General features: G+C 36.6%; 1 protein-coding gene across 1 annotated transcript; it reads right to left on the minus strand.

Moving 5' to 3' along the window:
* Positions 1 to 4,860: 4,860 nt before the first annotated feature.
* pex3 (peroxisomal biogenesis factor 3) lies at positions 4,861 to 13,777 on the minus strand. The gene is made up of 12 exons (XM_059356342.1): positions 13,561 to 13,777; positions 11,249 to 11,380; positions 11,072 to 11,153; positions 10,378 to 10,421; positions 10,168 to 10,289; positions 9,476 to 9,542; positions 8,601 to 8,655; positions 8,239 to 8,377; positions 7,495 to 7,565; positions 7,281 to 7,403; positions 6,948 to 7,044; positions 4,861 to 5,762 (listed from the first exon to the last, which is right to left on the minus strand). Exons 1-12 carry the CDS (start codon positions 13,631 to 13,633, stop codon positions 5,679 to 5,681), a joined length of 1,089 nt encoding a protein of 362 aa, XP_059212325.1. The 5' UTR covers positions 13,634 to 13,777; the 3' UTR covers positions 4,861 to 5,678.
* Positions 13,778 to 14,300: the final 523 nt, after the last annotated feature.

Consider the following 14,300-nt stretch of genomic DNA (forward strand, 5'->3'; position numbering starts at 1 on the left):
AATCGGTTAGTTTTTTATAATTATGTGACTTAAATAAATCCAAACTAAGACCTTAAAACACCAATATGTAACCCTTTATGTGGTCTTTCTTGTGAACCATGCAACTTTTTTCCTCTTGGCTCAAAATTTACCTGGTTTTGTTCGATTGTTAATTAAGCATGAAGTATAATTCTGTTACACCTTCTTAAAAAACTTAATTCCAACTCATTATAATAAGTTTTATACTTGTTTTTAGAATTGATCCTGTTATTTTGTGGCAGTTACATGAAACACACTGAAATGTTTGACCCAAGGACACCAAAATATCATATTTTAAATGTATTATTGCTTTTTTCAGGACGTTTTGACCACATTTTTATAGGTAATACACTGATTATTGGTAATACCTCATACAACCACACTTTAAAAAAATCTGAACTATCCCTTTAAGTATTCAGAACACACAAGAATAAGAAACTTGAAGGAAACTCTATGGTATTGGGAGTTGACATGCTTAATTTATGTCCATGATCACATTTAATTTCAGTCAATTTTTCCACAAAATAAATATAATTTTACAAAAGAAAGACAAGGCTCACAACAGGTTTCTATCAGTCTTTCATGTCCTTCATTGAGAGAAATCTGTTACATAATTTCACGTGTAAACTTGACTCAACATGTTGTTTTTAATGCACTATGATGCAATAAAATAAAGTAGCGGGTTCATTTTCCACTTTAACAGCAGCAGATGTTGTTTGTTTGTTTCCATTCTAGTTTTTTATCTATTTATTGGGAAGATAAAGAGATTTTCCCACGCCCAGGTCGACTCTCGTGATGAACATTTCCATTTGGGAATATTCCTAAAATCATTAATCAGTAATTAAGAGATGATGTCAGCGCTGAGGAGTGATGAGTCAGCACTTTGACGGCAGTTTCCACAGTCAGATTTTTCCAGTGCGGTGTCTTATCTAAAGGTGACGCTGCCTCCTGCTGCAGAGTGGCGCCCCCTGCTGACACAACAACGCCCCGACACCTGTTGAATAACTCACTCAACTCTATGGAGGCTGGGGCTGTTTCCTCCATTTTTTTTTATCTTTTTCATGTCTTGTTTGTGTCTTTTTTTATCATTTGTGTCTTTTTTTGTGTCTTTTTTTAGTCATTTTGTGTCTTTTTTGGTCATTTTGTGTTTTTTTTTAGTCATTTTGAGTATTTTTCTGTCATTTTGTGTCTCTTTTTAGTATTTATGTGTCTTTTTTTAGTCATTTTGTGTCTTTTTTTTAGTAATTTTTAGTCTTTTTTGTCATTTGGTGTCTTTTTTGGTCATTTTGTGTTTTTTTTAGTCATTTTGTGTTTTTTTTAGCCATTTTGTGTATTTTTCTGGTCATTTTGTGTCTTTTTTTGTATTTGTGTCTTTTTTTAGTCATTTTGTGTCTTTTTTTTAGTAATTTTTAGTCTTTTTTTGCCATTTGGTGTCTTTTTTGGTCTTTGTATGTCTTTTTTTGTCTTTTTTGTAATTTTGTGTCTTTTTTTGGTCATTTTGTGTAATTTTTTGTCATTTTGTGTCTTTTTTTGGTCATTTTGTGTATTTTTTTGTCATTTTGTGTCTTTTTTGGTCATTTTGTGTCTTTTTTAGTCCTTCAGTCCAACATAAAATGTGATTTTGAATCTTTTTTTACTTTCAAAACACTGTCATGCTCAATAAAGAATTTTAAATGTTGCAAATGTGACCAAAGGTGTCAAATCTAACATATAAGAGGGTTCCATCCAGTTCTATCATTTGATACTAAATCTATTTGAGCTTGTCTCCAGTTTTACTTGGTATATCATCATCAAACTGAAACTGGCCTCATGGAGTTTACAGCCAGAACTTTAGAGGTAAATTTACAGTAGGGCTCCACGCTGCTTTGTTTTCTAGTCTGATGGAGGCAACAAGTCTGGATTATTTGGAGCTTTTAAAGACTCCACAGGGTTAAAACAGGCAAGAAACACCTAAAACCCCAAAACACAGAGGAAGGGGACACAAAATATATATTAAATCACATTTTACTTTTATTATCTCTTCAATAAACTGCTACAAACATACATTTTAGCTGTCATTCAGGATGTTATGCTTCAAAAGGCATAACATGGTAGATTACATACAGATTTACATTCTCAGGCTGAGCGGTCACCTGATGTTTCCTCGTCTCCTGAGAGGGAAACAACAGAAACACACCTGCTCTAAAAGGTGGAGGAGGTCACTGTTCTCTGCACAAACTGGCTTCTGTTTAATGCAAACAGCCACCAAAGCATGCTTTTATAACTTTTACTTGGCTGATTTGTCCTACACACCCAGGGATAAACAAGCAGGTTTTAGGAGCTCTGAGTTTTTAGTTTTTCTAGCACAGGACAGATTTAGCATGGGGCTGAATAAAACATGGAGAAATAATTATTATAATTCCATGTGATGAGATTTATGAGCTGTCAGTTGCAGGAAAACAAGTAAACTTTGCATTAAATCCATTTGTATGCAACTCCACATGAGGATGGACAAATTTAAACTGAAAATATGAATATTAACATAATATTTAAAGGTTTATTTTATACTTTGATTACAGTGATCTGGATGTAAAGTTCCTGCAATTTCAGTCAGAGTTAAATAAGTAGTGTATGAAGTGCTGCATGTCTCCACCTCTACCTGCTTTATGCATTCAGGATCAGATAAATCAGGTGTTTTAATGAGCTCTCGTTAAGACGAACACCTGATTCTAGTAACTAATCAGATGTGGGAAGTGTTGGGAAACATGCAGCAAGAAGAAGTGAAGAGATCGACTGAGAAGCACGAGGAAATATTCAGAGATTTCCCAGATTTCTTGGTTTTGGATAACAGTCTCGTACATACAGAATCCTCTAAAATCATGTCAGTTTATATAAAGGAGTCACAGATACAAATTCAGTTGGAAAAAAACAAAAAAAACAAAAAAGAAATAGGGAAAACTGTTCTCAAGACTGGAGAATTTCATTCCAAAATATCTGACACTTGTGAGAAAATACAAAATCAAAATAATGTGTGGCTGTTAAAGTTAAACTTTGGATGTTTTGAGATGTAAACCAGGATGTTGTAATAATATTAACAAGGACAGAATGACAAATATTGAGTTAAAGTTTGACTTAAAACACATTTTTGGAATGAAGCCCTTCATATAAAGATAACAGAAGGGTAAAGCAGGTATTTGCACACTAAGGTGGAGAAGAGTGACACCTGCTGGGCAAAACAAGGAACTGCATCAGAGAAAAAACAGGATTTTTTTTTAGAGAGAGAACAGGTAATAAATGTAGTGAAAATAGAAAAGAATGGTGAAGGGAAAGGATGAAAAAGGAAAAAAGCAACTAAAAGGAGTTTTACAATATGAAAGGTTTGATATGAGCTGCATACAGGCATGGAAAAATTATTACACCACCCTTGTTTTCTCCAATTTCGTGTTAATTTTAACGCCTGGTACAACTAAGGGTACATTTGTTTGGACAATTATAATTAACAACAAAACAACAAAAATAGCTGATAAGAGTTTAATTTAAGAGCTGATATCTAGATATTTAACAGGTTTTATTGATAATGATTTTGGTTATTCATCAAGAAAACCATGGAAAAAGACAAAAAATGAAGAAAACAATGGTCTGATAATGTTGACTGTAGGCTGATTTTTTGTCCAGTCTGCAGGTTTATTTTTATTTTACCTTCAGCAAAAGAAGTGAAGTGCTGTTCGGCTGTTTTTTGGATGGAAAAACTGAAACTACATGCAACTCTGGTTAGACTGATTGGAGTTAAAGCGACACTATAAAGTAGAGTCTCTACAGACTATAACTGTTAGAAAAAGTGTTTAAGTTTTTGTCACAATAGTCAAAACTGGCACCATTTCCTGACAGTAATACATGAGACAGATAATCCTCCTTCTGGTGCTCCTGATTGCATGTGCAAGAATCTATGCATCTGAATGAAATCAGAGGCGAGTAGCCTCAAACACAGCTGTCAATCAAGTCTGTATAACTATAATATAGCTTGTGAATCAAACTTGCAGCAGTGATCAAGATTCTGTTACTACGTTGCATATTTCTCTCCTCAAATGTTTTCAGAAACACATTTTAGTGGCCGTTTAGCTGTGAAATGAGAAAGGCTCCCATTCTGAAAACAGCTGAGCAGAATCACTGTTAATAAAGGTGTTTTATTAAAAATTAATGCCGACCACAGAAGGTCATCCTCCTGCGATAAGTTGCCGTTTTGACAACACATTTAGATTTGGAATTAATTAATGTGTTAATACAACATTTTGTTCAGCTTTTTCTCACTCTTTATAAAGCATAAATCATACTTTTAAAAGTTGAAATATCCCAAAATTATCCACAAACTGCTGCAGATTTTAGAAACCATAACCATTAAATATTCTTTCAGGTTAAAAAAACACGGGATATTAGCGCAAAAAAACAAAACAAAAAAAAATCACCATTGTATATTGTCGCCCTGTTAAAATAATCGCCTAAGTCATTTTTTGTCAAAATTGTTTTTTTTTGCCTAAATCATCTCCTCATTGCCACCTATGGTAAACTCACCTACATCCTCAGTTGATCAGATCATGTGATTTTATCCCTTTAAGACAATGGCCTATGTCAAGTGTGTGACTTAAGCAGATTTATTATGCCTACGTCAAAATAAAATGTGACTTTTGCAATTTTTTCAACATGCCTTTGTGACTTAAGCAAGATATGATAACACTTTATTTTGAAGGTGTCTACATAAGAGTGACATGAGCGTGTCATAAACATGACATGGGATGTGTCATGAACATTAATGACACTTTGAAGTAACATTAATGCTCATGATACTTGTCATGTCATGTTTCTGACAGGCTTGTGTGACTCTTATGTAGACACCTTCAAAATAAAGTGTTACCATATCTTGCTTAAGTCACAAAGGCATGTTCAAAAAATTGCCTAAGTCATTTATTTCTCTTAAGTTACATCATTTACACACAGTGTTATTACTATGCCAATAGCCATCCTTTGTTACATCCTTTTTGAGTGAAATGATCAATAAATGTCATATGTTACACTTTTGGTGAAGTGTTTCCTGCAAAGCTTGAAAAAAAACGAGATTATTTTAACAGGGTGACGATATGCATCAGACACCAACACATCCCTCTTCCACCAGGATTATAAATTTGTGACAGGAAGTAGAAAGGAAAAAGGAAAAATCTTTCTGATATGGAAGGTGCAGACGAACAGCTGGGAACATAAAAGACTCTCAGCTGCTGATAGAAAAGAGGAAACAACAGTGACGGATCCTTCACCACACTCAGCAGTGTGTGTTTAAGTCTTAGGGTAAATAAAAGCACGTTACCAGGTGGAATAAGACTCCATTTCCCATGATGCCGTGCTCCTCGGGGGGTTAATCTCAGGCTCTGCTGTCCCAGTGAAAGTCTCCTCACTGATCCATCATGTTCACAGGAAGGAGAAACGCTGCTGCTGCTGCAGTCTGAAGTCTGAAGGGTCGGAGGAGGAAAGTGTCTCACAGAGAGGAAGGAGGGATGAACAGTCCGGGGCTCTGATGTCATCTCTGTTCTCATCCCTCTTTTCTCCTCCTCCTCCTCCTCCTGCTCCTGCTCCTGCTCCTGCTCCTGCTCCTGCTCCTGCTCCTGCTCCTGCTCCTCCTCCTCCTCTGTTGGTTATTTCTGCAGCTCCTGTGGAGCGCTGAAGGTCTCGTACACGTTGGCAGCAAACTCCTTCACCTGGTCGTTCATCAGCAGGTCCTGAGAGACAGACAGGCAGTTAGAGACAGACAGACGGTTAGAGACAGGCAGTTAGAGACAGACAGACGGTTAGAGACAGACAGTTAGAGACAGACAGAGAGACAGACGGTTAGAGACAGACAGACAGACAAACAGACAGACGGTTAGAGACAGACAGACAGACAGACAGACAGACGGTTAGGGACAGACAGACAGACAGTTAGAGACAGACAGAGAGACAGTTGGAGACAGACAGAGAGACAGACGGTTAGAGACAGACAGACAGACAGACAGACAGACGGTTAGAGACAGACAGACAGACGGTTAGAGACAGACAGACAGACAGACAGACGGTTAGAGACAGACAGATAGATAGACGGTTAGAGACAGACAGACAGACAGACGGTTAGAGACAGAGAGACAGACAGACAGGCGGTTAGAGACAGACAGACAGACAGTTAGACAGACAGACAGACAGACAGACGGTTAGAGACAGAGAGACAGACAGACAGTTAGAGAGAGACAGACAGACAGACAGACAGACAGACAGACAGGCGGTTAGAGACAGACAGAGAGACAGACAGACAGACAGACAGATAGACAGACAGACGGTTAGAGACAGACAGACAGACAGACAGACAGACGGTTAGAGACAGACAGATAGACAGACGGTTAGAGACAGACAGACAGACAGACAGACGGTTAGAGACAGACAGACAGACAGACAGGCGGTTAGAGACAGACAGACAGACAGACAGACAGACAGACGGTTAGAGACAGACAGACGGTTAGAGACAGAGAGACAGAGAGACAGTTAGAGACAGACAGACAGACAGACAGACAGGCGGTTAGAGACAGACAGAGAGACAGACAGACAGACAGACAGGCGGTTAGAGACAGACAGAGAGACAGACAGACAGACAGACAGACAGACAGACAGACAGACAGACAGGCGGTTAGAGACAGACAGAGAGACAGACAGACAGACAGACAGACAGACAGACAGAGACAGACAGAGAGACAGACAGACAGACAGACAGACAGACAGACAGACAGGCGGTTAGAGACAGACAGACAGACAGACAGACAGACAGACAGACAGACAGACAGAGACAGACAGACAGAGACAGACAGACAGACGTCCTAAAAATATATTATTTTCTTTCAGTGAGTTGAATGTTTCAACCAACTCCAACTCCTGTTTACCTGAACGAAGTGGCTGGGAGTCTCACTGCAGATGGTGTTGATCTGACCGTTGACGATGGGGATGATCTTAGCCAGAGGCAGGCTGACTGCAGACAGACTGGACACACACACACACACACACACACACACACACACACACACACACACACAATCAATTAGAGTGCAGTGTCAACATGCAGGTTTGTGTCTAAACTTTCTGTAAAAACAAACAACAGAAGCTGCGTCTATTTCTTTGAATCACTCCTGAATAAATCACAGTAATAAGTGGTTCTTGTGACGAAACATAATAAACTAAATGTGTATATAGTCTCTGTGGAGGGTGGAGCAGCTGACCTGTCGGGTGAGGAGGCGGGGGCGGAGTCACAGGGGGGAGGGCGGAAGAACTCGGCCAGGTTGTCAAGGAGACGAGAGAAGCCGCGGTTCATACAGGCGTTCAGGACCGTGGTGAAGTCTGGACTACAGTCACACACACACACACACATCAGAATCACAGAACACACACATCTGCAGCTGTACACACAAACAATCACACAGGTGTGGTGTTTACCTGTCCAACATGTCTCTGGTCTCGTTTAACAGTCTGATGGTCACATGGTCGTTTTCTGTCAGTCCACACGCCTGAACAGAGGAGAGGATTGTTACACACACAGAGAGGCTTCATGTGTGATTACTGTGTGTGTGTGTGTGTGTGTGTGTGTGTGTGTTCTTGTACTTCCTACATAGTGAGGACCGGAACACGTTTTTAACCAACAGAGTGAGGACATTTTTGCAAAATGAGGACATTTCGGCCGGTCCTCACTTCTTTAAAGGCTTTTTTGAGATTTCAGACTTTGTTTTAAGGGTTAAAGGTTACATGATGATGATAATTAACTGAAACTGTATTGTGTGGTTACAAAACTAACTAAAATTATAGTGAAAATGTCCTTCGTTTTCGTCTTTGTCAACTTTTTTCATACATAATGAAGATGGATCAGACAAAGGAAATAAAGGCAAAATTTACTGTGACCTCTTTTAATCTCCCACCCAACAAATACCCCATTACAAAAAACTACAACCAATAAAAACTAAACTAAAACTAAAGCATTTCAAATAAATAAATACTAAACTAAAACTAGCAAACTCACTCTAAAAACTAATTAAAACTAACTGGATTTGAAAACAAAAATTCACAACCAAATTAAAACTAAAACTAATGAAAAATCCAAAACTATTATAACCTTGCAATGGAATTCACTGTTCCAATGAGGGTCCCCACAAAGATAGAAGTACAAGAATGTGTGTGTGTGTGTACCTGGTCAGCGAGGGCGTTCTGGTCGTCAGCCAGCATGTACCAGGACATAGACCGGTCCGACCCGGCCTCCACCTCGGCTCTGATCCAGCTCAGCTGCTGCTCCACCTCCAGCAGGGACAGACTCTGCTTCAGAGGAACGCTGCACACAAAGAGTTATCAGTCAATTATTAATCAAATATTACAACATTTTCATGTTCCAAGCCTCAGAAATATTAATTATTACTGTTTATTTCTGTTTGATGTTATAGTGAATTAAGTATCTTTAATGTTTTGGACTGTTGGTTGTGGTAAAAATGTCACAAGGGATTAACAATTAAAGATTAACCAAAAATATAAAATAATGATTAGTGACAGAGACTCACCCTCCCAGAGAGTTCTGTACTGCTTTCTTCACTACCGTCATCAACTCTGTCAGACCTGCAGAGACACAGAGAGACAGAGAGAGAGAGACAGTCAGACAGACAGTGTGTAAGAAAAAAATTTTCAACAGATTTTATTTTGACTTTTATTTCATTTTGACTTTATTATCTTATTTTTTAAGTGTTAAGGTGCAAACAAAACAAAAATAAAATAATGTAGCCTATGCATAAATAACAAAAAAGACAAACAAAAGCAATAAAATAATATAAAATAAATAAATACTAACAATTAAAAAAATAGTTGTTTGTTGCAGCCCAAAACTACATATGGGTCAATGACGTGATCTAACAGTGTCAGTTGGTGTAACCAGTAATCATTTTTTACCATAAAAATCTGATTATAAACAGGAAAATAAATGTGAACTAAAATGAGAAAAAAATACAATCCATGTTTACATTGCTAAACTATAGTATATAACACATTTTACATAATTTGTCAAAACTTTAGAAAAAAATGGTTGTTTTTAGAATATGTTCTGCTCAATATTAACAAAATGTATAAATGCAGATATACTCAACAAAAAAAAATTGGGATGTTTTTAAAATGAAGTAATTACATGTATAAGTCCACTTCAATACAATGCAGGTGGATGAAGTATTTCACATTTATCTTTTTTTTGTGGTTACACAATTTGAGATCTTGCCAACCCTTATTTGTCACTGACCCTTATATATGTGTTGGTCACTTGCCGTTTTTATCCAGGGTATTATATTTTTGTTTAATACTTTCTGAATGTCTGCATTAAGTTGCTGCAACTGTTGTAAATGTGTAATAAAATAGTTTTGTGTGTGTGTGTGTGTGTGTGTGTGTGTCCTACCGTCTCCCAGTAGATGTTGGATACTGGACAGGTACTGCTGCTGGACGTCTGGAGGAGCCAGAGGACTCTGGGAGGAAAAAGCAATAATAACACATGTAAATAAAACTCAAATAAGCTTAAATATCTCCACCTGACATTGCTGTGTACTATTTTTTGTTCTCAAAAAGAAAAAGGTTTTTCTGGTTTATTCTTTTTCTAACATCACAGCAGTGCACAGAACTCTTGATCAGATTTCCTGTGTCTAATATTCTTTGTATAAAATAAGTTTGTAGGAAAAAAAAAAACAGAATCCACGCCGGAGTTAGGGTTAAAAGAATAAAGGACAGACTGGATTATTGGACTATTTGAAGGTCTTCACCCTTTATTTCTCCTCTCTAACCCACTGAAACTACTTTGCAACACTAAAACTTTTAGGACAATGTGACCAATTGTCAAAAACAACCTCCTTTCTTTACTAATATGATGTTCCACTAGTTTACACTCCATCATCTTAAAAATAAATCAATATCAGCAGGGACTTCCAAAACTTTTATGTGACTATTTTATTGTGAGACTGAAGTTTGAGAAACCAGAATAATGTTTTTTCTGAGAGCAGAGCTGCAGCAGTGAAACTTTGATGTCAAATATTAGTTAATATGTAAACTACTAATGAGAGCAGCGCTGCATTAAAGTGAACAGTGTGTGTTGCTCACCGAGCTGTTCTTGCCCACAGAGTTGTCCAGGTACAGGTATCCTCCGATGATGTTCAGCTGGACTCTCAGCAGCACCACCAGCATGCAGGTGCTGTAAACCGCCACGATGGTCCTGGTGAAGCCTGAGCAAGAGATTCACATCAGATCACATACTGGGTCTAAAAACATTTATCATAAGTATTTTATGGGACAGTGAAGAACAGAACTTACTGACGATCTTTAGATCTTCCCAGATTTCCAGCTTGTTAGTTGGTCTGTGAGACGATGTGAAAGAAGAAAAAGTCACGTCACTGTTTGGTTTAACCCATTTAAGGCGGGAAAGCATTACCGCATTTCTACCATTAAAACTGGTATGATGGTACGATGTTGTGTTATTCTACCATTAAAGCCGGGAAAGCAGATATGTCGTTTTGTAGTATTTGTAGTTTTTTCCACCTATTTTTGGTCTCTTGGCCAATGAAATGCATCAGAATACATGTGGGAGTGTTGCAATGCAACTTTATTGAAGGTTTGGACAAATAAACTCAACTTCTCATGAAAGCCACAGCTATAAGCTCTCAAATACTTTTTGAATTTCATTTCTATCTGCTACAGAGGCTGAAAAATCTATTATTTAGTAGGAAGCGTTGACACTTCTTTTGAATTTACAGAAAAACTTCAGGTTTTAGGGACTTATTTTAACATCGCCCAGAGGTTTTACAGGCATTTTTTACAGCCGTTTTAGGCCTAAATGGGTTAAATCATCAACACTAATGTTACACTTCAACATGTATCTTGAGTACAACAACAATGTCTAAAAAGTGGCTTTAGTTGATTAATTTAGACACAATCTACATTATCTTAGCATTAAATATGTAAGTGTAATATTGTGTGTAGGGATTCATTAAAAGTCACTTCTACTCACTTAGTCTTCAGCAGAGCAGTGAGGCTTTCTGAGTTGAGCTGGTTGATGATGGCTTCTTTCAGTGGAGGGAGCATCGATAGTACTGCAGCACACACAGGACACATCAATGGTGTGTTGAGCAAAGAGAAAAATAATTATTAAATGATGATTATTATCATGGAGGTGTGCAGCTGTTACCGGTCATGTTGCAGGTCCTCTGGTTGCTCTCGAAGTGGAACTGTCTCCTGGCCTGAGCGATGTACTCGTTGGCCTCCTTCTCCTGGATGTCCCTGATCTTCTTCTGGGCATATTTACCCAGGAAGTACACTCCTGAGGATCACAGACACATATTAGGTATTAATAACTAATGAGATGCTCAGAAAACAATCCTCCATAACCACACAGATCAGTCTGACTGCAGGTAAGACACCAGCTATTTGTCTTTGTTAGAGCACAAATGCAGCGTTTGACAGGAACAGTTGCAACCATTTCTTAGTTTTTGGCTGCCCATTTTTAACATATAAAAAGGTAAATATAAGGAGGGAGAGCAAACAACTAAAGGTGTAAAAATAAGTGGTTGTTGCATTAGTGACATTTAAATAATGTTGTTACAATCAGAACCCAAAGGCTGCTTTTGCATTATTCCATTTACTTGCACACAAAAGAGCAACTTAAGTTGTTTAACTGTGGGATTAAAAGTCTGACTAACTACAACATCACAAACGAGATGTGCAAACAATAAAACAGATAAATCTTGACGAAAATAAATAAATAAATTTGAGAGCTCTTGGGAGGCAGAGTATCCCAGCATTACTGCAAAGCCCATAAGTGACACATTAAGTTCTCCATTTCGAAGGTAGCAGACTGTAATACTTACTGTAATAAGCTTTTATTCTTTACAAAAATGCATAACTACATAGTATCTAAATTACTCAAAACATCATCATGTTTTCAGTTTTAGCAACAAAAGGCTGACGTCCTTTCGAAAGTTTGTATTGAGTCTTGAATGTATATTTTGGAATAGATGCTGCCAACAGTATGCACTATAAAATTGTATATTAACATTTTAATAAAAAAATAAGCAGCATTCTTGTGTATTTCTTGTTCTTTTCTATGTTTTGTTGAGCCTTGAAACCAAAGTCTTCCACAATAAATGAATACACTTTTAATGAATAATGTCATATGTTTTACTGTGAAATCCCTTTGCATACAAAAACACTACTAATAAACCCTACTAATATTCAACAAATCCACAATCTTTTAATGATTTCCAATGCCCATTGCAGACTCCAAATGTTATAATAATAAATGTTGCTGCTTGGATTTCTATAACTAGTTATTAGAAAATAATGAAGCAACTTAATAAGACATGATTAGCCAACCTGCAGTGTCAATAGAGCCACAAGACATAAATCCTCTTTGCTTTGATTTAAAGGAGCTTAACGACACTTTAATATGCTGACATGTAGCATCCTTTAGTGCTTTACTCATGATTGAACCTCAGACCAAACTCCATTCAAATATATGGGCATTTAAAGATGTCTTGATTATTTACAGGGTCCCAAATTACACATAAATAACAAAATACTCACAATGAACTCATTCTTAAGCAGCATAAAACCAACACACTACGTAGTAATAATTTCACTAACATGTAGATTTTGTCGTCTGATCCTTCTACAGTTATTTTGTATTAAAGTAACGTTATTTATATACGTGTTTGACTAAGAATAGTGTGTTTAAGATGGAAATAATGCAGATCAATGGAGAATATGTATGCCGAATTAGAAATACATACTTTATGAATCTAAAAAGCTCTTGAAATATATTTTTAAAGACCCAAGTGGTAAGTAGAGAAATATTTAAAAAAATGGAGATTTTTCAGTGCAGTCTGGTGTGTAGCTAAAGTACTTGAGTAAATGTACTTAGTTACATTCCACTACTGGCAATACCATAGTGTAGAAATACTCTGTTGTAAGTTTAAGCCTTGAGTACTTAAAGTATCTAAAGTAAAAGTATTCATTAAGGAGAAAGGTCCCATTTCAACAACAATGTGTGTTATTTTAAGTAAACATAGTTATAATTGGTAGCTTAATACAAAAGAATATACCATTATTTACTAAGTGATGTAATTTATTCATTCAATGAATTATATGCAAAGTAACTAGTTACTAAAGTCAGCAAATAAATACTTAAATATTAAAGAATGAGCAGCATTCATATTAGTAAAATGTAGATTTTGTCGTCTGATCTTACTAGTTATTTTCTATTAAAGTAACCTAAAACCTGATTATTTGACTGAAACACTGTGTTTAAGATATAAAATAAGCTGCTTGATGTGTGCCGAATTAAAAATACATACTTTATGAATCTAAAAACCTCCATAAATATTTTTCTAAAAACCCAAGTGGTAGCGTTAAGTAGATAAATATAAGAACATGTGTATATTTCAGTGCAGTAAGGTGTGTAGCTAAAGTTAAGCTACATTAGAAGCTAACATGAACTGTTACCTCCAACTAGAGCTCCGGTGAAAATAAACTTCCGTTTGTGCCGTTTGACAAAGTTCCAGACAGATGAAAACATCCTCGGACAGAGACGAGTTACCACAATAAAGCTCCAAAAACACTCCGGGCTCTAAAACTGTGTGCTGACTAGTTTACGGACATGTTATCTGAGGACTTTGGGCTAGTTAGCAGCTCCGTGCTAACATGCTAACTGTCAAAAGAGCCGAAGTATGTCCGTCAAGCTAGGTGGAGGAAACAGACACACTTCCGGTTGTTTATTTCAAAATAAAACACGAAAGAAGGGGAAAAGGTAGTTAAATATTTTACTTGAGTAAAAGTCATACTGAATAGATAGACTAGCAATAATAATATGGTGTAGAAAGACTCTGCTGCAAGTAAAAGCCTTACATTCAAGTCCTGCATGTACTTAAAGCATCAAAAGTAAAAGTATTAATTTTAGAGAAAGCTCCCATTTCAGAATAATGTGTATTATATTATTTAGTCATAATTATTCATGCTGGGGGCTAATTTTAATTTCTTTATACACTAATGGGGAGCTTAATACATAAGAATATATCATTATTTATTATTTTTTTATACACTGATGGGGAGCTTAATACATAAGAATATATCATTATTTATTCAGTGATGTATATTTTATTGAATTCATAATTGATATACAAGGTAACTAGTTACTTAAGTTATCAAATAAATATTAAAATGTTAAAGTATGAGCAGCATATCTT

This window comes from Centropristis striata, chromosome 18 (genome assembly GCF_030273125.1).
Source record: "Centropristis striata isolate RG_2023a ecotype Rhode Island chromosome 18, C.striata_1.0, whole genome shotgun sequence".
Taxonomy (NCBI): Eukaryota; Metazoa; Chordata; class Actinopteri; order Perciformes; family Serranidae; genus Centropristis; species Centropristis striata.

Coding starts and splice junctions, on each gene's coding strand:
- pex3 (XM_059356342.1), bottom strand. CDS start 13,633: ATGTTTTCATCTGTCTGGAACTTTGTCAAACGGCACAAACGGAAGTTT. Junction 11,154..11,248: donor GAGGACCTGCAACATGACCG/GTAACAGCTGCA, acceptor TGTGTGCTGCAG/TACTATCGATGCTCCCTCCA. Junction 10,422..11,071: donor ACTGCTCTGCTGAAGACTAA/GTGAGTAGAAGT, acceptor ATCGTCTCACAG/ACCAACTAACAAGCTGGAAA.